Consider the following 25,921-nt stretch of genomic DNA (forward strand, 5'->3'; position numbering starts at 1 on the left):
TTTAACGCCAGATTTATTAAATGAACTCAAGCAAAATATTACTCATCAGCACAAACAATAAATCTGTTTTTATTTTATTCAAGAACTTATTCTGTCATACCATAACCAACGAAACAAAAAAAAAACACACACACACAGTGAATGAAATGAATTCCCTGCGCCGCGTGGAGACAAGTCACGTCATTTTACTTTTATTTTATTGTCGCCATTGTTATTTTTGTTGGCGGCGGCCATGCAATGCAAAAATGTGTAGGTATGTATGTGTGCTAGTCCGTTAACTCTTATCAAAATTACATTAACTTTTATGATTTGACTTTTTCTGTGTTTCTGAATGTCGCGTTCAAGGACACATTCAATTAAAACAATTGGGGGGTGATGGTATATTTTTGCATAAAATTCATGCTTGCTCACATTTTTGATGACACTTGGTTGACACTCGGAATGAGCCAAAAGCACCATCGTTGTCGTCGACAACTGTGCGTATGTTCGTTCGCAAGCATTCTCTATTCCAAAATCAAATCATCCATGCACAAATGATTATTTCTCTCCTATAATTCGAGTGGAAATGTGAATAATTTTGATTGGAAATTCCATCCATTTATAGTCATTTTAAGCATCCAACTTATTAATTATAATGGAATTCACACTTCATAGCTATTGAATGTATTTAGAGTTGTTTATCTTTTCGTTTTCTCCTAATTTTTTTATTGTGTATTCTTCACAAATTATTATTCATTTGGTCAATTTTCCCAAAATAACCGACCATAAGCTGAAACGACGATTGTGGTTCTTATTTTGTGTGTGTGTGTATATGGATTCATTAACACCCATTTCGAAGACGAATTTTAAAACAAGGAAATGAAAATAAAATCATGGCATTTTGGCTAAGAATAAATGTGATAAAAAGCCGCAAACGTTTTTTTCAACGAATGAAGATGTTGTCTCATTAAAATATATTACTTTGTGTATACATTTACGCAAGCATTTACGTTTATAATGCGATTTTTATGGTCGATTTTATTGGCTGGTAAATTTTCTATTTTCAAAATAAATAATATCGTGTCCCGTGTTATGATGAAATGAAATGAATATTTTGGATAGGAAAAAGCGTGAATATTGTGCGTAGAATAGAAACAAAAATGTAAATCAATTTTTCAACTTACCGCTTCGTAATTCGAGGCCGTAATGGCCATAAAATAGCTATGTATCTGTCGATGCTAATTGCGACCAAGGTGTAGGCACTTACGAGCACGGAAATCGCCTGAGAATAATTAACCAAATGACACAGCAGTGATCCGAATGGCCAATATTGCAACAGTAATGTTGGAAAAAATGAAAATGGAACGCAAAACAATGACATCAAAATATCACCAACCGCCAAATTTACAATAAAATAATTGGTGACCGTTCGCATTCGTGGCGATGAATATACAATGTAACATACAACACCATTTCCAAACAATGCAAATATAAATATCGATATGTACATAATATAAACGGTTGTTTGAAAGAATATACTGTCATCCAGTTCATCTTTTTCACATGCTGATAAATTAAAGTTGTCGGAACGATTTTCGGCGATGAGTTCGTTGTTATACGGATAGGCGGCTGCATAAGCATCGGTTGTAAAATTTTTGGCCATACGAAGCATATTGTAAGACCAAACAGATGGCGATTGCGTTGGTGGACTTATTTCTTTATTTAATGCTGACATTGTTCTACTGATATCCATTGCTGTTGTTAATTTTACTCTTGTCTATTCTCCTGTTCACTATGCAATCTTGTTCAGCTTTTTTTATATTCAATCATGTATTCAATTGATGCCGTTATATTCGTGCTGTTATGGCTTGGTTGTTGGTTTTATTCTTGTTCTTGATGGTGTTGCTGGTTTTTCTTTTTTTATATATATACATATATATATTTGATATCACAGATGTTTACAGGCGATAATATTCCTGATGACATACGCTTTGTAGGAGACAATGAAATTTTAATATTACACCATACTCCCTCTATCTCTCACTCTATTTCACTGTGTGAGTGTTTGGATCTTTGAGCTTTCAATCATGTAGATATATATATATATACACTATGAGTACACCTCCGAGTACTTTTTACTGTCAGAAACAAATTGAACAGTTTTATTTTTCTGACGATATTGTTGTTGTTGTTGTTTTCTTGTTGTTTCTCGTTCTCTTTGTCAACACGGCTTTGGACTTTTAATCATCGACCGAATCATTTTGGTTTTCACATATATTCACTGTCAATCATCGTTTCTGTTCAAAAGCACTGTTTCTCACATTTTGTCACAATGGTCCGTTTAGCATTATTTAATGTTCATTTAATTGAGTGGTTGGTTGTTCTCTTTCTTCTTCTTTTTTTTTTCTTTTTTTTATTTTGTTGTTTGTTCTTTTAGTTTATTTGTTAAAATTTATTTGCATTAATGTTTCTGTATCATGTTGTGAGCCCTTTTTTGTTTGTGCCACTTGTCACTCACAGCGTATATACGACGCAATCGCTCTGTTGGATCGTTATTCAAAATTCAAATTCAAATATCAACTTTAAATGCTTTCGAAGTCATCATTTAAACATTCTAATAGGATTAGTATCCTATGATGATAGCATTTTACCATCATTAAGTCGATGAAAAGCTTTCAAAATCTTTGCGATACATTTGAAAATTTACAAATCAGCTAATACATTTAATGATGAACAGTGCAGCAAACAGATTGAGCCGAGCGAAAGAGAGAAGGAGAAAAAGAGTAAAAAAATGTATAAATATATATATAATTTATATAAGAAGCGTGAACATATTTAAGTATTTGTGAAATTAAATTAATGGGTGCGTGGCGCGCGAATAATTACATTCGTAACAATTTGATGTGATCGTCATATTATAAAGTTGGAAAGTTCCGTCGATTATTATTAGCTCATAATTAAAATCTGTCCTCAATCACACGGCCACGGTGCCTATGGAAAAACAAAGTGAAAAGAACAGAGTAAATAACAAATCCGCGTTAAAGATAGATAATTTCATAAGAGCGTAGCAGCAGGACAGTAAGCTTAGACGGGTAGGCAGGCAGGCAAAATGGCAAACGCAAGCATACGTACGGCCGCACATGAAGAGGGATACATTGGAAAATTAAGTGGAAACGGTAAAACAAGACAACATCAAACAAGAATGAAGAAGAGAAATGGTGTGGCATGGATTGAAAATGGAGCGTGCAAAGAAGGTAGAGTAACTGCATACTATGATGGCGATGATGATAATGATGGGCTAGACTCTAGAGAAGAAACGGAAAAAACAGCCACTTCTCATCGTTGTCTATTGCGTTACTTATTCATCAACGATTGTATTTCATTGTATGTACAGGCACCACTCAGAGCTGTCTCTCCTTCTGTCTCTCTCCCACCTTCTACCTCACTCTTTTGGTCTATTTTTCTCTTATAAAAGTGTGCACTCATAATATGTCTCCACCATAAATATGCATGGATATGTTGGCATTGGTGTTACATTGAAAAACATTGAAAATCCGGCATTCGGGTTATGAACTTATTTTTTAATTATATTTTCGCGAAATTCTCGACGGAGACCGAGAATAAACGGCAGCTAGAAAACGGGACACACAACAAAGTGCATGTAATTCTAGCACACACGTACGCACACACCAAATTCAATTATATTCACAAATTCAATAACTATATAAACCAAGGTCAATTAAGGTTGCGTGGCGTACAACATTTTCTATTTTTCTGGAAATTAAATTGGTAACCAACCAGCCTACATGCCATTCATAACCAATTAAGATTTTACATATACTCACCCCCTCCTACACACTCACACACACACACACACCGCATTTTTCACGTCATTTCGTAAATCTTTCCGTACACCATTTGCAAGATCCCACTATGGTTTTTGTTACATGGATGGGCTAAAAATCTATGCTTTTTAAGGCATTGTCATCATACTATTTTATATTTAATATAAAGAAGCATTGTAACTGGATTCTTATGAAATTTGAGTTTTTCCAAGAAACACGTTATGCTTCTTTTTCCCTTCCCTTAAATTTCATACCCTTATGGCATGGCCAATTTCGTCATACTTTCCACGCAATTTTCAAACGATTTTTTTACGAGTTTATAATTTTTGTAAATGAATTCCATCAAATCTATGAAACACTTGCACGAAATGCGCATAGACTATTTGTATTCTGAAGCATGCCAGCACAAATTGACTAACTAACAGCACATGGCCAACAAAATGTGAACAGTATGGTTTTTCGACGCAATTTAATTGCGAATATTAATATTAAATTAAGACATTTCTGCAAAAAGTCAAATAAACTTTTTGTGTACCTAATGGCTCCGAAAATGAAAACACCGGACTAGAGAGTAATTCTTTAAGCAGAGAAATGGAGAGTGAGGGAAGTAAAAAAAGTGAATTTCAAATCATATTGGCAGGTATTCACATTGACGGCAGACACAAAACTCAAACACTTTTCTTTTTTTTTGCTCAATTTCGTCTCGTCCTTTAACTTAAAAATTGGTTGTATTCATGAATTGTACACACTTCACCTTAATTTACCGTTAAATGTGTGCTATGTGTGTTTGTGTAATTTTTTTTTCAAATTGATTTTCTTTGCTACAAAGGCATCATGACTGATTAAGAAAAATTGATCAGACCGGTGGGATAAGTGAATGGATAGAGATGCCAACCATTCTCTTTACCCTCAAAACAACAACCAAGAAAAAACAATTTGAGCTGGGCTAATGAACGTAAAACGGGTCCAATTTCTTTAATGACAAAATCACACGAACCAAAAACTTTCTCATTCAAAATTTTCCAATGGTTACACGGTTCAAAAATAAACGCTTTACCAATGGTATGATGTGTATGTGTGTGTGTTTTTGTGTTGTGTTGTGTATGCAAGAATAAGAACAAGAAAAGAGAAAGTGAGATTCGTCAAATAGAGGCCTGTCAATCAACTCGGCTGTTTCCTTTGATCCGACGGCTAGAAAATTATTAACAATATATTATTATTTATTCCTTTGAATTTGTGCAGTTCCTTTTGTGTGCGTTTGGGTCTTGAATTTGTTGTTGTTGTTATTTCTGTTTTAAAGAAAAATCTGATTTGTATGCAGAGAGCTTGAGTTGACCTCATGAACGGAAAGTGATAGAATCGTGCCCAATCTATGGGTATCCTTTCGATGCTAATACTTGCACATTACACACACTGTTCATATATTGTAAGTTGGTTTATGATTCGAAATTAAGGAATTCATTTTTCATAGAAATGTCGATCAAATACATTTTCAATGGGTCTGTGTGATCAATATCTATACGTACAAAATAGAACGGCACCGAACCGCACGGTTGTTGTGTGTAATATGAACAACATACATGCTTACATATATGGAATACACAACTATTTCTACTGTTTGTTTATGGCCAAAGTATAATTTTGTCATAAAATTTCGTCAAAATTCGTCATAAAGATTAATTTAAATTCAACGTAAAATGGGGAAAAAGTAAAAAAGCACACATAGATATACAGGCCATAGACAGAAAATATTGATCGATATTTTTCATCGAAAATGAATTGTTTGCTAGAAATTATACTGTATTTTATTATTAAACAAGAGCAAAGTACTCTATCGTCTATTGCAAACGGACGTAATTGAAAATCGAGACTTGTAACAATATATGGCCTGAAGCGAATCAATTTCGTTGGTTCATTTTCAGTTACAATTCATTTCGAATTAAGAATTCCTATTAGTCAATTTCATTTTCAGTGTTAGCCAGCTCATTCATTCAATCTCTGTTGCTCTCACTTTCGCATAAAATGTTGACCAGAAATAGAGAGAGAAAAAGAGAGAGAGAGAGAGAGAGAGAGCAAAATCTCTCATTATCACAATGACAATAAACACCTACAGCAATGAACATCATCAAATCATATGAACAATAAACAACAGTCAGTTAATTAATTTCTTTTTGCTTTGGCCATTCTCTCTTTCTATCATCATGATTATAGATCATAATATCTTTTTAGCTGGAAAATAAACATACGAAAGACGAAGATGAAATAAAAGAAGCAGTGAAGTAATCGAGTGAAATTCTGTAAATAGATGAATATTTTGTGAATCAATTTTTTTCCATGGTATTTGCTTATTTCGTACGATGAAGTCGAAGACGAATTGCAAGTATGTAAGTATCTAGGCTCAATTGAAAATTCGTAGCATTTCGAAACAAAAATGAAAAATGTGCTCGTAACCTTATTTCTAAATGGATGCATTCATAGAATATAAGTCGGAAAATCTGAATGTAAACATGAAAAGCAACGACACGCACACATAGACACTATCCATACATAGTTCGCATTAGATTTTTTTTCTCTCTACAAATAAACTCAATTAGAAACGTTTACATCGGATGGAAAATCGGATTGTCACAGATGTGATGACACATACACATCATTCAAATTGAAATCGTATTTGATGAAGAAATGACACAGAAACTGATTTATTTCAATGTGATTGGCGCTTGTTCAGTGGAATTTTCACAGGATTTTCATAAATCGTCTTTTGTCACTTTTTTCATCCGATAATTTGAATGAACGAAAAATGACATGTTTTTATATTGATATCTCACTTGTGTTGTTCGGATTGATTAATCGAAAATATCAAGTAAATCACAACGATATTATTTGCATTTGATGTGTAATTTTATGCAAATTATATACAAAATAAATTGCTCTCAATTTAAAGAGAATCCATTTTTAGACTTGATTTTAGTTTTATGCATCATGAATATCAAATGAATTTTCATTCGCGAACGAAAATGCATTTGAAACAAATGAGAGTTGTGCATAAAATTAAGTTACATCGTGTTATTCGTTCAATACAACGTATAAACTTATGCAGTCACAAAACAGACAAATACCATTTTCCTGTTAAATAACAACACATAATAGCATATACACAATTTGTTTAGTTGTGAAAAGAGAGAGAGAGAGAGAGAGAAAGAAAAGGTAGTGCGGGCATTCAAACGATTTTTTTTCTTATTCTCACATGAAGCGAATTACAGTGCGCTGTCGGCGATAACATCGGCCATGCATTTCGTTTTTTTTTTTCTTTTTGTTTATTTATTGGTGTGTGTCCAATTCGCCAAGAAGCTGTTTGTGTACCATACGTGGCGACTACGATGTGAATAAATGGCAATAAATAAAAATGCCAGAAAGAAGAAGAAATGTGTTACCGGTCTGGTGAATCTAATTAACAGTTAACCAGCGGTGAATTTAAATTTATAAATATCTATTATAATTACTGACTAATTTCATTCACACAAAACAAAATACGGTTTGAATGCGATTATCCATCGAAAAGTCACAATATCTTTCAATGATTCAACGATGAATCGTTAGCGAGAACAAAACACTGATTACTGAACGAATGATTGGAGGCCAGAGAAAAAGTACATACAAATTGTAGTCATTAGTAAACATCGCATTTAAATTGATAATAAGATGCAGACTTCAATTGTCTTTCATGTATTCATTTGAACTTGGTTCCATCATACATATTGTAAATTCAATTGTCATTTCACTCCACAGGCAATCTCTTCGTCTCTTTTCATCGCCTTCCTCACTTTACTATGCATCATTTTGTTTTAATCATTCGTGTCAACGAGTGTCTCAACAATTGTAATCGAAACTGGATGAATCACACATAATAAAAAAAAATACACACACTTTTTTTTCGATATGTAACGCAATGTTGTCCATGAAATATAAGAGATGATAAATCAAACTTGAAACTCAATGAAAATGGCGGTTTTTTCTTCTTGCTAAACTTATAATTGGCACCGCAGTAATAATCAATCAATCATCATGCAGGCCACATACAATCATTTTCAACCACGTTCATGGACAAAATCAAAAAATGGAGAAAAATGAAACAAATCAAAAACTTGTTGGTTCATATTTTCATAACGTTTTGATTTGAACAACATGATATATTTTCCATCTGAACCAACTGCATTGGCAAATAGAACATTCTAATTGTGTGTTGTGTGAAAGCAACAGATATGAACTAAATGCAAATCAAATTGATGGCTATGGAATGGCACTTTATTTAATTTTCGGTTTGATACTCGACACTGCATCGAGTGCAAAACATGAATATCCAACGTTAATATGCTCTTGCATTCTCCTTCTCATCTCTCTTCCTCGCATCATCTCTTTGTCGCTCGCTTTTGATTTGAGCACATTCATTTGAATAGTCTATTTAGTTTATTCATTATAATTGTGCGCATTCATTTTACAAGCCATTTAGTTTTTTCAATGTTGTAATTGTTCACATCGTTTTAAACTTTTTCAAATTGGTAGCATACGCATTTGTTAAATTAAAATGGTTAAACTAATTTACAGTGTGTAAATAGTCTATGAAAATTGTCATATTTTATGTGAAAAAAAAATATTACACATAGATTCCCATAAATAAGCTCAAACAAAATCTGTCAGTAAGTAGAATAAACGTAAGAAAGCTCTCACAGATATTATTCAGAAGTTTAAACAAATTATTTACGACGAGGATTTTCGGTAATTTTATTTCAAAAGATAGATGTGTATTTTTAATGTGCGATATAATTTGCGAAAAACATTTTAAGAAATTAGATTTTTCGTCCGTTAACAGTTTGAAAATGTTCGAAAAATTAAAAGGGGTGATAAGTCATTTTCTTGCATGAATTCAGATCACGAAATTTCATGCGAATTTATCTCATTTTTGAAGAAATCAATCAAGTGCTTGTCAATTTTGACATGTCAAGGCATGAATGGTGTGCAACAAATTAAATAAATCCAGCTTAATATTTTCTTACAGTCATTTCTTGGCATGGCTTTGAAAATCAACTGCCATGGGCCATGGCAATGATGATGGCAGACATTAGCAATTCGCCGAATTGATAGTTTTGACGGCGCGACATTCTAAATTTTATTATCCACTTTTCGGCTGTATTATCATCCACCTTTTCGTTGAATTCACCGTCGTATGCAAATTAGTAACTCAAATTGGGGCCTTAGTCACTCAAATGAACCGGTTTTGATTTCACTTGATTTCGGTGTGTGTATGTATGTTTGCATGTTCCCATGGAAATCTCTTTTCTAATGAGATTTTTTTGTCTAAAACTTTTCCCGCTGTATTTTTATGTATGGCTGTCTCTCTCGTTGACATGATATCGAAAATTAATTCAGGAAAAAGAAGAAGAAACATCGCTTGTAACGACGCTTTAAATGCCAATAAAAATGTTTTTTTTTTCTTTCATCACTTCTTTAGCATCCGTTTTTTTTTTTGATAAATCGATGTTTGTCTCTTGCAACAATTTTTTATGCGCTAAATTACCGTGCTACGTTTATTCGACAACGAAAATTTTGCTACACATGAACACTTTTTCGGCAGAATTATAAAAAAAATTATAGAGAAAATCATGTGCCGACTAATATACGCGTGAGTTGGAAAGGATAATTTGACGTAAAATACATGTGTTACTCTTCATCTTTTTTGCACTAAGTAGCAACGGAAGCAGAGGAAGAAGAAAAAAAGCGCTTAACTCACGTGTCACGCAAATGAATACAAAAATTCGATGACTGGTGTTTTTTGTGTGCTATCAAGTCAGTTTGTGTGTGTAATGTGCAAAAATTCGAAACCTGTCTATATGTCGGTGTGAAATGTTACATCGCCCATATCTATGGGAAAATTTCAAATGTTCATCATCACACTGATATATGGGACGTTTCATGCATTGTGACACATTTTTGTGTTTTTTTTTTGTTTCAAGAGATCAATATTTCACGTTGCGCTCAATCTGCTCATATTTATTACATCGCATTATTTGAATGAACGCACTTATAGGTTGTATATACTCGTATTGTGTGTATGGACTAGGCGAATAAATGGATTCAATATATTTCGATGTTGTTTTTTTATTTTCTCTTTCTCTCTTATTTCATTGTTTTTCGATCGAAAAATTATCACATCGCCAATATGAAAGCGCATATTTCCGATTCAAATTTCAAAACCGCTTCGTTCTGCTATGCATCATTGTTGTGGCTGTTGTTGTTTGTTTTTTTTTTTTTTAATCTGCTATCTATATGTATGGCTTATAATTTTAAATTCTCTGGAATTTTTGTCCTGTTAAGTGTAAACTTTGATGGTAAATCCAAACGATGAAAGCCTTTAAATCGACAAAACGAACTTCTTTGAAAAGTAAACCATCATTAATTTTTGGTTGATTCGCGGAAGTATTTTGATGTTTGTTTAAATCAATTGAAAACTTGCAAAGTACTAGATTGCCAAGACATATTTATTTAAATGATGGTAGATTCCCTTTTACTCCCTCGGCCGCCATTCGGTATTTATGGCCGAAAAAAAAGTTGGGGCGATAGATGTTTCGTCATTCTCGTCACATTTGCCACAAAATGTGTAATTTTTGTTGGAAATCGTTACAAAAAGCGTTGAATTTTTACTCTTTGTGTTGCTTTGTTGTTTTTCGATTTTTTTTTTTGAATACTTGTGGTTAGAATGTGGCAAGAAATTAATTTATTACTAAAACATTGAAATGATTATGAACTTTAACCCACAAAACCCGAAAAGTTCTAAACAATACATTTTAACAGAAAAAAAACACCAGAGAAAATGTTCAGTGTTTCATAAATTATGAAATTTATGATTGAAGTTTTTATGCTTTTGCACAACAGCATGAGGCGCGTAAAACACATTGAGCTTTAACGCATCAGAAAGCAAATTAAGGAAGAAACTCAAGTGACGTCGACATCATACATATTATCGAGTCGCTGGCAAATTGTTGTTGTTGGTTGTGGTGGTGACATGTCAAAAGAACAGAAAAAAGAGGCAGAGAGAGAGAGAGTTTGAGAAAAATGATTTAATTAAGAAATTCGCCTGATTCGTATTTTGCTCCGATGGATTGTCAATAATGAATCTCAATTGAATTCTGAAGCAATCATCATCGGAATTGCAAAAATGATGGAATTGTAGACAGCAACAAGTGTGAAGATCCACAGTGGATTCCACGCCAAAAAAAGTTAGACAAAATGAAACGCGTGTTGATGAAACTCCCATCAAACATTATCATAATATTATTTATGTCCACAAAAGATGAGAAAAAAAGTCCCACAACTAAAAGAATCAGTAATCTCTTTCTATTCAATATGCATAGAACAAAAGTTTTATTTTTGCGTTGCATTAATTTTTGATGGATAGAAGTTTTCATTTTCGTGCATAATTTCATTTTTTCCCGCTCAGACACACACACACACAGAGAGAGAGAGAGAGAGAGAGAGAGAGAGAGAGAGAGAGAGAGAGAAAAGTTCATGTTTATATACATATTGAGCATTTATTAACGACGGTATACATTTCCATAATTTGTTTGAGAACGATGAGACATAGAATAAGTTTGACAGGCAAGATGTGCCGTTTGTCTTGTGATTTTCCTTAATTTTTCGTTATAGATTCGTCTGGCGGTGGCGATGGTGTTGATTGAGGAATGAAGAGTTAAGAAGTGAGCCGACACCATTGAATAGATTTGTGTCACCAATCAACCGACCACGAACGAGTAAATTCGCCAAATTTTTATACGCAAACACTTTCAAATGTGTATTTAAAGACATATTCGTATTTTTTCAGTACTAAACTAGATAAATCTGGCAGCGTCAGCGCACAAAAAGTGCCATGCATTGAATTCCACTCAAAACTGATGGCGCAAATGCATTAAACCGACTGTCTGCTATCATTAATGGGAATATGTGTGTGTCGCGACACATAATACAACCATTTTCGATAAATTTTCGCTGGTCATTCATGTCATTTATTACTCTTGAGGCGTTCGGGGCTCTTTTTTTGGTCGGTCCCAAATAGCCGATAAACGAAAAATTGTGGTCAAAGAATGATTTCCGACTTATTGAAAGATGTATGTCCCAAATGTGTATTTTTTGGTTCTATTTTGTGAATGTGTCATTTATCCAGTATACCTCAATACATTTTCGTTCTTCTTATTTATTTTCTTTTTTCTTCTATGCTGTCAGATGATACTTTTTCTCCCTTTTTTTCATTTGATCGTCGTCATCATGTGAGAATGCCACACACGGTTATACAGACATTTATATGTATTATTATTTTTATGTTCAACGATATGATGTTTAACTTTTGTCTCATCAAATATTTACGCCATAGCACATAGCTCGATAGATGGTTTCGTTCATTTGATGATAAGATAGAGAAAAAAAATCATATACCATGTATGGCGTATAAATTATAATGTGTGCGAAATTATGGCCAAGTTTTTAGTGGAAGTTTTGCGTACATAAACGTTTAATGCAAACATTTGCAATTCGGATAAAAGCATTAGAATTTTTCTAAAGTTTCAATTGACTTTTGCAATTTGTTCATGATCGCAAACTAAAAATGTGGTATTTTTTGTTATTCAAATGTTGTCCGTTCCAATCCTTTTTTTGCAAATGAAAAAAACTTAAGCACACTTTTGACGAAGATCCTAGAGGCAATAGTTGTGTGAAAACAAATAGGTGTAAATTGAATTTTCGATGCGCGATATTTTCTGGTTAGAGGATACAATGTAGAATACATAGATAGATAAAGTTGAAGTCCACTAGTATTTTTTACTCGGTTCGTGTATTTTTTTTGCATCGAAACTTGTTTGTCATGATTGATTTTCAATAAACAGAGTTTGTTGAGTTTAATGGAATTTGCTCTTTGTTAAAATAGACCACCACAACTTAATAAGTACTTGTACAACAGCAACGAAAGTTGTGAAGGTATTTCTTTTCTCTCTTTTTTTCTTCATCTTATTATAAATTTGTATGTTTTTTTTCTCAATATTACATTTCCCATTTGAATGGAATTGTAAAATGAAATATTTACTTGTTAGCACCCTCTTGCTATTTGCTGTTTACTGTTGCCATTGAGTAACTATTGTCATTGTCTTGGCCTTTTTCACAACGTCGTACTTGTGATGATTTTTCGCACATTTTTCGCTTCCATGTGTCTAACGTATGCTGTTTCATTCTCTCGCCGCGTTTATTTTATGGCCAATTATCTTATGGTGTTGAACGTGTGCGACGACTGAAGAGGTAGCACCAGAAAAATATATATATTTTCATTTTCTCTACTGTAAATTTTGTTGAAGAGAGAGAGAGAGAGAGAGAGAGAGAGAGAGAGAGAGAGAAACGAACAATGTGTGCTTTTTTGTCGTCTCCAAAGAAACGATGTTGTTGACAATGAATAATGTTTGTATATATATGTGCAATTCAAGTGTGTCCGACCGTTTTATTTGGCCAAACGAAATAGCTGATAAACAAATAAACAGTTAGAAGCTATACGAAAACTGCTCAATTTGAAATGATGTGATTAGCAAATAAATTGCGAATATTGAGAGAGTTAGAGAGTAACAAAAAAAAAATCTTTGCCAGCATTTCACTGTTTTATAGAATTATGAGACCGTACGCTGCAAGCCTCCTAAAAAATGTCTGCCGTGCATTGCCTTTGTCATAAATATTTTTTTTTCATTTCCACTCTTTCTGTTGTCCTTTTTACCATTTTTCATATACATATATGAGAAAGTAATTTTAATTAGAATTTCCAAATATCACGCACAAAAAAATACACACTCCAAACTCACGTAGTGGGGTATGTATGTGACGACGGTACACTTACGTTTGTTATTTTATTTATGCTATACATTAGTTGCTTTTGTTGGAGTAAAAAAAAATAATATTCAACTACATTCATGCCAAGGATGATTTATTGCCTTTACTTAATCATTCTATTTTTAGGAATGTCCTTAATGTCGTTTCCTTTCTTTTATTAGACTCAAAACAATTCGCACATTATACACATTTAAAATTACACTGCATTCAATTGCATCGTTTAATTTAACACTGTGTCAATTAAAAAAATTCTTGAAATGATTCTTAATTTAAGTTTAAAGAACCTACCACTTGAGCATGATCTGCACACAATCTCTTCTGCTTCGAATATTTATTTATTGAATCATATTTATATTTTTGTTTTGCAAATTTTTATTTATTTAGATAGTTTGCTTATTTCTTCCTCCCTTTCTTTCTTTTGGCAAAGTTCCCGGCTTTTTTCCTTTAAAATTTCATTTAAATTGTCTTTTGTCGTCTTTTGAATATTAATTAATATTGAACGTTTTTAAATGGATCCATAAATAGCGTTTGCATTCTTGCAAATCAGCTTATACACAAAATAATTTAACTCCGATCAAACCGCAGCTAAGCGACAATTTTCAAGATTTAAATTATTATCGAATCCATACACAAACACATGCACGCACATCGTCTGCACACAATACAAACTGGTAACGACGATATCGTACAACACACAAAAATCTCTGTCGGTTCGTTCGGTGTTCACTCCGTAACGAAACCGTTTCGGTTTGAATTCAAATGATAACTGAGAAAAGGACAAATTAGAGAATCTTTCAAACAGTAGACAACATCGACGATGAAAATGATGTCGATGACGATGACTACGATATACTACAGCTGTTCTTAGACGTTGACGGTCTTGAATTATTTAACAAAGACGGCAATCGGTGGCTCACACTCAATTCAAGCACACGTAAATGAATATCGAGAGAAAGAGAACAGAAATTGTATCGAACACACAGTCAAAATGAGTGTTGTTGCGATATTGTGAGAAAGCAAGCCGAACGAATAACCGACCTTTTATCGGCTCAAGAAATTCAAGACAAGTTTAGAACTGTATGTGCGAAGCTTGTCTGTAACAAAACAGAATAAACATCGTGTGTGAATAGTGATTGCTACAACCGTGGCAAAAGTGGCAGAATTCCACAAAACGACAATCGTTCACAGTACAGCACACAGAACACAGTGGCAATAGATAGAATTTTATACGAATTTTATGTATGCGCAAGCGTATTTTAAAATATTTATATATATAGAGGATGGATATATTTTGTGTTGCTTTTATTTTTTGCTTTAGACGCTCACTTTTATTTCGTTTCGCATGCAATGTGCGACAAATAGGACTTTAAAAAAAATCACTTAAAAAATAGTTGATTTAAAATGAATGTTTCGATGTGCTTTTTTAAGATCTGGACCCGAAAATAAAATGTATAGTTATTGATTTGTTTTGCTATTGGAAAATTCAATCAGTAGTATGAACTTTATTGATGTGGGATCGACAGAACGCAAAAAAATACGTTACAAGAGCGAACCCAACGGTTTTTTTTGTGATTTATATTTTTAAAATTGCATACAATTTTTGGCTCTTTTTATTTTTCGATTAGAACAATGGTTTTAATTTAATGAAAGAATGTCGACACTTCGATACACACTTTGTATTACATTTTGTATGGTAATATATTGTTAATTTGCGGTTGATTCGACCATTGTTTGACCGGATATATTCCAGTTCTCAAAAGCTCTAGCTCTAGTCATACACGACACCATTCATTTGAATACATGAAACGATACAACAGTGCAAACACTGAGTTGAACAGACAACTGAAATTGCAGTGTACAGGAGAGAAATAGAAACTTTTATACTCGCATGGAAAATAGAATATTTTCGTGCATTTTATGTGATTTTTATGGTGTGGAAACCATGTGAACATTGACTTGTAAATGTGCTAGTATGATCGTTCCGCTGTCATCACTCTCTCTCTCTCTCAATCATTTCCATTCTCAGTGTCTTTCTCGATTTAAATAAAAAGCAACATTACGTGTTGAAATTAAATTGAATAGTTGATAGTTTCAATTATAACGACAAAAAATAAACTCAAAATTTTACGCATTTTAATATTTTATCTGTCGTTTGAATTGCAAATATTTCGGACAAAAAGTATTTTGGATGGTTTCAATTTTCGTGAAATAATTATTTTCAACTTGATGTATGATCCGAAATTCATGATAACAGATGATCCGAAATTCATTTTAGAAAAATCTAAATGCGCAAAATACTTGAGCGGTTTTTTTTGCCTTCTTTGAATCTTTAATATACTAAATACTCGACTTTGTATTAAACAAACCATGCATAATGGGATATGGTCTGGAAAATATGCGTTTATTTTTTTCCCTTCGTTTGATCATTCGTTTGTTTATTTGCATTGTAAATATTTCGAGAATGCAAACAGTCGAGTCGAAAGACTCCAGCAGGGTACAGGATGTGCAGACACACGGAATGCTAATGGCATAAAACGGAAATGAACACAAAATGGTAGACCAAAAAGCATGAGCTTTCTGAACAGTTTCGGTTGTCGATAGTTACCTTTTATCAGCTGCTGTACTATGATTAAAATTTTGTTTTTTTTCTTGTAGTTCACTCGACGGATACGATCCTAGTCGGTTCTGGTGAATGGCTTCAATCTATGGAGCAGCCACTGTGCAGTTAGCTCGAGCAAAGGTCTGCTCACATGAGCTTGGCCGTCAGGTAACATATTTGTCAACAACAAACAACAAACAAACTACAAACACACTAATAAATACACAAAAGTAATACTATTTCACAACTTTTTGGGGGATCCCTTCTTTATAGTGGCACTCGTTGCTTTAAATAGACGGAACAAATTGAAAGTAGTCTTTTTTGTTAAGTGCAACTGTAATCGTTTCATTAAAATGCTATAATTTATTTTGGTTCGAATGGCGTATGTAAATGGAACGCACAAACCTCATCGCAGAGACAGAGAGAACGAAAGAGAGAGATAGACAGACGTTCATCTTTGAAACAATAGCATCCACTCTATTAAGTCCTGTTAGATATCTAGCGTAGTGCTTGTATAGCTTTCAATGGTTCGCCTCCGGTTTTTTCTAATGAGAATAAAGGAATTTCTCTTGAAAATAATAATGTGTGCACAACCGAAAAGTTAGAAACATCACATGGAAAACAGTTTTGACAAAAAGTTTGGAAAAGGATTTCTCCAGGGGCACTGATTGACTATACAGCGTTATTCAATAAACTTTCCAACTCTATTTGAATGTATGTTGTAATTGGTATATGCAAGACATCTAATGTGATAAAAAAAAGAAACGATTTCTCTCGAAATGTTCCGTTTGCCAAAATAACGTATACACACAAAGGAATTCAGATCGAGAGTGTTGATACCTTCTTTATTCCTCTCTCTCTCTCTCTCTCTCTCTTTCACTTTCTTCATCATCCTGTCTCATTGTCCCCCGCTGAAAAAAAATAAATAAATGCATATGCGATGTGCATCCATATTATCAAGATATTAACGATGAAACTTAGCTAAACCGAATCCAATAAATTTGCCAACAAAGACTTAATGAAGCTCAAACTAAATGTTGCTGGATTAATGGGAAATCTCTGTGCACGCACGTACTATCACTTGTTATTACTCATTGCCTTTTAAATTATGCGTATGTATTTTTGGATTTGTGAGATGAATCGTGTTGTGTGCGAATGTATCTTTTTTTCTTGCGTTTTAAGCACGCTTCAACTGATATTCGTGATATTCGTGTCAAAATTGTGTACCCAAGACAAATGCGCATGCAACCGTTGATGTGAGAATGCGAATTATTCTACCTATTAAAGTCCAAGTTTTCAATTAATTTGAAAAAGATCCATGTGGTGAAAAACAAATTGTTGTTTCATCATCATCCGCTTGACGATGGTGTGTGTGTATATGGTGAAGCGTTACCAGGCATGAGCACGTATGTATATGTATATCAAGCATATAAAAACTGAATTGAATAATTTATTCTGATGTTTATATACTTTGGTCGACTTGTTGATTAACCACTTCGAGTTTATTTTTCGAATGAACGATTCTTCAATGTGTGCTTAAGAATCATTATGTTGGCGCGTTCACAATATAATTAATATACATTTAATGCCCCGTTGGTATTGTCGTCGACACTAAGACTTAGACTAAAGGCAGTCACAGCTTATGCCACCCAAGTTTTGTTTTTCGCCTGAATTTGACACACACACACGCTTACACACGCTCACACACGCACGCATATGCATGGCACAATCCACAAACATTCTTTTTGGCTTCATGGTGGTAAAACATTGCACAAATTGTATTGCCTATAATTTAGCATGTAATGTGTCTGTTAAATAAGTGTACCAGAGAACTCTTCAATAAATTCGAATGAGTACCAAACTTAAATCCCATTCCATCGTCTTATCCAATTTCTTCTGATTATGGCCACTTTTACACTTGACTTACACATACATAATAGATTGGAGCACAAGTTCGAATGAATAAGTTCATGTGAAGTTTTAATCTTGAATCTGGTGGTATTATTGTTTTGCTTGTGAGACATGGAATTTAAGTAGCGCATAACAAAATGTCTACTGATGATAACTTAAACAACAGCTCAAAAACTGTAATCAAATCAGCCATTTAACACCTTTTGCCCAATGACAATTTTCTATTGTACAAATAGGGTACACCCAAGCACCAAGCACGATCACATTTTGAATCATATATTGGCATGTGTTTTTCGACCATTTTCGTCGTTCGACCGTGAATATTGCAATTTTGTATGACTTGCCTTTTCTAAATAAAAAAAAAATCCTTTAAAATGAAGAGCATATACAATTAATATCCAAAGAATTTCCATTGTTTAAAGACCACAATAAGGGATCGGTGAAAATGTTAGTTGAACGAAATAAAATGGTTAACAAAAGGAGAATTGAAACACCCTGTATAGTGTATATAACATAGGACAGATATTGCTGCAACTGTTGTTGAAATGTGTCTTCGTTCCATAATTTGTTTGTGCAATACGATTTCTATACAGTTTAACAATTTTGCGCTATTAAGAAAAATCAAGTTCACCGAGAAAAGAAAGGTTCAGGAGCCAAAAACAAACAAACGACAAGATGCGACGCGTCGCAATGTGTCACACGCGCCAGTGTCGAGAGCATGGTTCAATGTTATTCATGTTTAAATGAAAAATATTCAATTGACACCCGTGGCATCAGCCGTTGCAATTTTGATATTGTTGTCGCTAATGCAAAGTAGAAAGTAAACACCGTCAACAGTTAATACTATTGATAAAAAAAATGGTAAGTGTGTATTGCATGATTACAAATATTTTCATAAATTTAATTTATAGACAAGAATGTTTGTTGCTGTTGTTATTTTTCATGCATAAATTCTATTTAATTTCTTTGTATGTGGATAGTTACATTTGTAATCTACGGATTACATGTAAGAAAACAAAAAGTGGGTGTATGTTATGCAAAATGTTTTAATGGTTGATTGGAAGCTTGATAGAAACGGTCTTTGTTTCTTGATAGAGTTCAAGCCCCTCTTCCCCACATTCACGTCCCAAGCCAGATTGTCTGTAGCCGCCAAACTGAAAAGTGAAACGAAAAAGAATTGTGAAGTGTAAAATACCAAAATGATTACAACTATTAAGGTGCAAAACGGGGGTAGAGGGAGACAGAGACAGAATGGGCGACAACGGAGACAATGAAGTGTATATTGAATACAAACCGGTGTTTGGCACGTGACAGCCAAAAAGCAATTGACCCAAACCGATCCGGCTTCGACGGCATTTGAAAAGACCAATGCGTTTTCAAGATTATGGGTGAGAATGCCAGCAGCCAAGCCATACGTGGTATTATTTGCACGTTCAATGACTTCGTCCAAGGTTTTGAATTTTAATATAGATTGCACTGGTCCGAAAATCTTCAAAAGATAAGGTGAAAAAAAAATTAAATGATTTTCTTCGATGTGGAATTTGAAATTGAATTATTCGAAATTCCTTTGCTCGAATAAGTGAGAAAGCAGAAAAACCCACAAAAACACACAATACATATTTATTTATAGACATTTCTTACCTCATCCTTGGCAATGCTCATATCATCAGTTACATCACTGAAAACTGTAGGTTCAATGAAATATCCAATATTTCCGTGTCGCTTACCACCGGCTTGCAATTTTGCACCTTCTTTCTTGCCACATTCAATGTATCCCAAGACTTTGTTAAACATTTCATCGTCAATTTGTGGACCTAAAACAATATTATAACAATGTATTTTAATGGTGTTGAATTGTTATTTGTTTATGACAAATGTTGTGATATGCTTTGTAGCAAAACATTTTTGTGCTCTTGAAAATTTATTATATTTTTTTTTTGTTTCATTTATTTTAACATATACCTTGTTGTACGTTTGAGTCGAATGGACTGCCAACGGTTCTTTCTTTTGCTAAACGTGTTGCTTCGGCAACGAAATCATCAAAGATTTTCTCATGCACAAATGTGCGGGTGCCAGCACTATGAACAAAGGGACAAAAATAAATCGTTAATCGCACGCAACAAAATAAGTGGGAAGTCAACATCAGACTGTTAGCTCAATTAATTATTTATTTTGGCCAATGTAGAAATTTGATTTTGATCGTTTATCTCGCAAAAAGACCGTTTTCAATGTGAATTAGAATTGAATTGAAGGATGAAATGATTATGTTGAATTGAAAAAATTTGATTTACGAGTTAAGAGAGGCTTGAGTTTTTTTTTTTTTTGCAAATGCCGCCAATCTTAGAAATTCGATAGAAAGTGGCTGTTTGATTCCAAAAGTGTCATATTAGAAATTTGGTTCATTCTTCTCATTGAAAACTGGGTCACAAAAATCAAGTTGATATTTAAAATGAAGAGAGAAGAAAATTATAATATAATAATATATTAAATTTCACATTACCAACAGCATTGACCGTGATTTTCAAAGCATGCTGCATGAGCAATCGCAGCCGCTTCTTTTACATCAACATCATCCATCACAACCAAAGGACTCTTACCTGAAATCAAAATTGAAATTAGTTAGTTTGAAATTAAAAAAAATAAAATAACATTGTTTTGTTTGGCTTGTATCGCCCCGTCGTACCGCCCAATTCCAATGACACTTTTTTTAAATTCGAATCGGCAGCCGCTTTTGCAATAATGCGACCAACATCAGTGGAACCAGTGAATGCCACTTTTCGGATGTCCGGATGACTTGTAATAGCTGCACCGGCTGTTGGTCCATACCCATTCACTACATTTAATACGCCTGTTGAAAAAAAGACAGCAAAAAATGCCATTGAAAATGTGCTAATAAATGAGAAAAAATATGAATATCATACCTGGGGGAATGCCAGCTTCAACAATCAAACTGGCAGCGTGTAGAGCCGACAATGGTGTTTGTTCAGCTGGTTTTAATACAGATACACAACCGGTTGCTAGTACAGGCGCCCATTTCCACACTAATTAAAATCATAAAATTCAATTTTACATTCTGGAATTTCTCACTCAAATCGTAATTTTAATTTAATGTTACCAAGCATTAGCAATGGGTAGTTCCAGGGTATAATTTGGCCTATATTTAAATATAAAAATCCCATTTTTAAAATTTGATCAAATTTCATTATTCTTCTTTAATTGTCTTTACCTACGATTCCCACTGGTTCTTTTCCTATTTGGAAAAAAAAAAGAAGAAAAAAAATGTTTTAAAATTGTCTCGAATATAATCGTTTACTTGTACGTACGTGTATACGCAAAGTTGCCACCATCTACTGGTACAGTTTTTCCACACGTCTTATCACACCATCCAGCAAAGTAACGGAGTGTAAGTATGCATCCGTATACATCAGCAACCGCTTTGTCAAATGTCTTACCATTATCCAATGATTCCAAATTGGCGAGTGTGTTCATGTCGCGTTCAAATAGATCGGCCAACCTTAAAACCATTCACACAAATAAAATGAATTATTTGAACCATGTTAAGTAATTGACTCTTATCGTTGTTTTCGCTTACTTCCACAAAAGTCTTCCTCGGGCCGATACATCTAAATTACGATAAACTGAACCTCGTTTGAATGCTACTTTAGCAGCGGCCACAGCGAGGTCAATGTCAGCCTATAAACATGTAAGCATGAGACATGAAAGGAAACAAAACGAATATGTTCAGACGTTCAGAAATAAAATCAACAAGAGTAAAACACCATTCAATTTAATCACAAAATCGCTTTGATTCATTACGAATCAGGCCTCACAACTTATACACCGTAATATAAATGTGTATTGTATACGTGTTTTCCTTTTTCAACATCATCATGATTCGGCTCTTTCAATTGATTGTTTCACAACATTTTGTTTGTTTATTTATTTGGTTTATATGTTTGTGCTTCAAATTTTCAATCAGTTGACTGTGCAAAACACGCATCGAACACATCTAAATGGACCCACCTTATCACCTTCGGCTACTTGGGCAATCACTTTGCCAGTTGCTGGATTAATTGTTGGAAACGTTTTTCCCGATACAGCATTCACAAATTCATTATTGATGAAAAGCTAATGGACATAGAAACGATGCGGTTAGTATTAATAGCGTGAAACGTCACTTTTCTATGACACTTAAAATATGAATTTTTATTTTTTTACCTTAGTATATTTTACTTCAACATTTGGATTTGCCATTTTGCTCTTTACTTTCTTCTGAAATTAAACAAAAAAAACACACACACACAATTTTAACTTGTTTCGAGTAACTTGTTTTATTCGACGACAAATCAAAATTCCAGTTTGCTGCGATCGCAGTAATTTTCAACACATGGAATCCTTGACAACCATTTTTGTGCAACCGCTTGACAGTTTTTGATCAACAATTTAACACGTTCAAATAACACTTGAAAATTATCATAGTGAAAAAAAAGAGCAGTTTTTATTATATTTCACTTTTTTTTTCAAAAATGATTATAAACCCAGAAATTATCGGAAGCGGCTGTCAAACAAGCGCAGGGATTAATGTAATTGTTGTTGTTGTCAGCATGTTACTTTCTGTTCTTAGTGATTTATTAATACACAGCTATCATAGCACTCACCTCAAGTTATTCGAAGTGAAACTGACGCTGTTTAACAACAAACTAAAATAAATTCGGTTTCGACGACTCGTTTAAATAGAATTATTTTTCGCTTCGCTTCACATATATACAATGTACACAACACCAGACGATTATTTGATAAAATGTAAACCACTTTTGCGTTTGTGTACGGAAGATAGCGATTGAATAAACAATATTGAACAATGGATGCAAAAAAACGAAGCGATGCTGATATACACAGAACGAAATTACACCAGTATTGGTGTCTATAACTCATTCTCATTACAAGCGCTAGCAATATGTATAATTCTGCGTTCTTTTCTTTCGTTCTGCTAAATGAATATTGTTCAATTTTTAGTAAATACAGCCGCTGTGTTACAAAAATCATAGATCTAAAAAAGTTTTAACAAGCTAAATATGGGAACACAATGAAGGGTTTAGCCCATTCCATTTGTGCTGATTGCGATCAAATTCACTGAAGCTGAATATTTGCACAGATGGTCGATGTGTGTAAAATTTGCACGCAAAACGGATTCGCTTTGATTTTCATTCTAACCACTGAATTGCAAAACAATTGTAAACGATTTTTTCCCATGTGTGAACAAGAACTTGATCTCTAAACAAACGTTATATAAAGCGTGAAAACAATTCCAAAATAAAAAGAATGGATAACGATGATTTGGACTTTTTAAATGTGAACAGACAATATATTTGGATTTTGTCATCTGGATATTTCAGCTTATCTGGATAACGTTAGGCGATGATATGGAGTGAAAACACTAGAAGTGATAACAATCGTTTCTATTGTTTTCATTCCATATCATCGCCTAACGTTATCCAGATAAGCTGAAATATCCAGATGACAAAATCCAAATATGGCGTGATAAAATACACCACAGCCACTTGGAGTAAATTATAATATTTACATTTAAATGAAGAAGTAATCGCCGTTTTCCTCAATATTTGCTAAGAAAAGCAATAACTCTTCAACGACCATTTTATTATATGGCTAATTGACTTGTTGTAAATTTATTTTATCTATCAGTTTTATATCTTTTCGTATGTACATACTTCCGAATTGGTAATTACTGCTAAGATTTTTTTTACATCCATTTTAACAGAACATCTATTTTCGATTTTTCATTTAAATCTTTAAACTCAAAATACAATATGTAAACACAATTTGCAAAACTAGATTTGCAGAAAAATAATTTATCGAAACAAGATAATTGGAAACAACATTTTACATTTTTCATTGAATTCATTTTTTTTTTTTTGAACTGCGTTCTTTCATATATTTGGTACTTAAAATGTGTATGTGAAAACAGCCCACGTCTTCGTTTATTCGAGCTATGATTTTTTTGTAAAATCATTAAGAACTGTACAACTTGTGTCTTTTTTATTGTTATATGATTCAATTATTTTTTCATTGTTATATGATTGTCATAGTTCAGATAATTAAGTGGCCGATAAGGCACTGCCTTATTAAAGAATTTCTATGTGCAAGCAATTGAAAAAATCATGTTGGATGTTCATTATCATGACTACTGTTAACTTAGAGAGTAAACAACTCAAACGTATCATATGATTTTTGAAATTTGTCACATCCATTGTGTGTTTCTCCTTTCTTCTACATTTGTTTTTATTCATGACTCATTCTAACCCGAGGAAAGGTTTTCTTTGAAAGCACGGCATCATTGAAATCATTATTCTTTGTTGTTGTATTGCGATATTGTATGGGCTCGTAAAAATGTAGCGTAAAATATTCAAATTGAATTGATTGAACTGCTCAATGAGAGAAAGAACACAAGATATATCTAGAGTCAAATATGCAAATGTTTCTTTATACAAACAATGCACAAAGAGACATACGTGTATGTTGAATAATTTTTGCATAAATTGTGAGGAAAAATGCTCGTATGTCTCCAAAAACATCGATACGGAAATATTATGAAAAGGTCAAGGTTAATATAATTTAAGCATCATTTTCATATATTCTTATTCATCTACACCATGGTTTAGCATTGATTTTTTCCACACGTTTTCTTTCGCTCTCTCCATCACAATCTATTTCTATCCAAATAGTTGGTAGCTTTTTACAATAGATTTCCCAATCTATATATTATATACAATTGAATTGCATGGTATTATTTATTTAAAATATTATGCAACTAAAATAGCTTTCAATTAGATAACAAATTGTTTGATAGTACGTTGTTTTAATACTTTTTATGGGTTTATATGCTGATAACAAAGACATAGAATTAAAAATACATTGTTAACTATCAGCTATATGCAAGCCGTATAGAATTTAACCGTATATCTACAGTAATTTTTATTTTCAAACGCATCGCATATTCTCGAAACACACCAGCCTTATCGCATTCTTTTGCCACGATGATAATGCATATTGTGTTGTTTTTCATCACTGATAACCGAAGTACATACACATTTTTTCCTCCCTTTTTTACCTGATAACATTTTATCGACAAGAGGATCTTTTTATAAACATAGTCCGATGTTTTGAGTTCTGACCTGACCGTAATTTCGAATATAGATCCGAATTAAAAATAGCACTTCAGCTGTTGTTGAGATGTATTTTTCATTCTTGATTTATCACCGGTTGGGCCAATAAGAGCAAGCAGCAATTTAATGGTCAAGATATTGTTCAACACGTAAATATAGAATGTTATGCGCAAATTCTGTGCACAACAAAAAAAACGCACACAATCAATTCATTTGTATTCAAAATATAAAACATGCTGAAATCCAACAAAATCATTGGCTTCTCCGTCTTTTCAGATTCTTTTCCTTTTTTGTTGTTAATGAATCAGTGAATTTGATTTTTAAAAATGTTGATTGTGAGTGCGAAGTATACATTTCAACAAAAATGAATCGATTTACACTTAAAAGCAGCCTGAATACACCTTTCGTGTTTCCATTCGTGTCTATATCCATAAAATAAGTAGATATTAGTTGACTATGCCTAATACTAGACAAATTTATGCAAAAAAAAG

General features: G+C 33.2%; 2 protein-coding genes across 5 annotated transcripts in view; both read right to left on the reverse strand.

The window, feature by feature from the left end:
• LOC116346914 (RYamide receptor-like) overlaps window positions 1–15,017 on the reverse strand; it is a 59,089-nt gene extending 44,072 nt beyond the window's left edge. Inside the window, exons 1-4 of one of the 3 annotated variants that reach the window (XM_031777208.1) lie at window positions 14,384–15,017; window positions 14,025–14,211; window positions 2,866–2,970; window positions 1,164–2,693 (exon numbers count right to left, since the gene is read on the reverse strand). In XM_031777208.1, the coding sequence (XP_031633068.1) occupies window positions 1,164–1,732 (569 nt within the window). In that variant the 5' untranslated portion in view covers window positions 1,733–2,693; window positions 2,866–2,970; window positions 14,025–14,211; window positions 14,384–15,017. Of the gene's footprint in view, window positions 1–1,163; window positions 2,694–2,865; window positions 2,971–13,743; window positions 13,963–14,024 lie in introns of those variants that run through there. The other 2 variants (XM_031777207.1, XM_031777209.1) reach the window with 2 other exon arrangements.
• Window positions 15,018–19,166: 4,149 nt separating this feature from the next.
• Window positions 19,167–22,986, reverse strand: LOC116346979 (aldehyde dehydrogenase X, mitochondrial-like). 2 transcript variants are annotated; one of them, XM_031777331.1, is made up of 14 exons: window positions 22,905–22,986; window positions 22,465–22,518; window positions 22,270–22,374; window positions 21,839–21,939; window positions 21,570–21,760; window positions 21,473–21,496; window positions 21,362–21,400; window positions 21,168–21,287; window positions 20,930–21,094; window positions 20,747–20,843; window positions 20,209–20,324; window positions 19,888–20,060; window positions 19,541–19,735; window positions 19,167–19,400 (listed from the first exon to the last, which is right to left on the reverse strand). In XM_031777331.1, the coding sequence occupies exons 2-14, from the start codon at window positions 22,498–22,500 to the stop codon at window positions 19,293–19,295; spliced, it is 1,470 nt and encodes a 489-aa protein (XP_031633191.1). In that variant the 5' UTR covers window positions 22,501–22,518; window positions 22,905–22,986; the 3' UTR covers window positions 19,167–19,292. The 2 variants fall into 2 exon arrangements, with proteins under 2 accessions (XP_031633191.1, XP_031633193.1); XM_031777333.1 differs by having other exon boundaries at window positions 22,465–22,515; window positions 22,905–22,968.
• Between the last annotated feature and the right edge of the window lie 2,935 nt (window positions 22,987–25,921).

Source organism: Contarinia nasturtii, unplaced genomic scaffold (genome assembly GCF_009176525.2).
Source record: "Contarinia nasturtii isolate CC-2019 unplaced genomic scaffold, AAFC_CNas_1.1 Cnas_scaffold_1699, whole genome shotgun sequence".
Taxonomy (NCBI): domain Eukaryota; kingdom Metazoa; phylum Arthropoda; class Insecta; order Diptera; family Cecidomyiidae; genus Contarinia; species Contarinia nasturtii.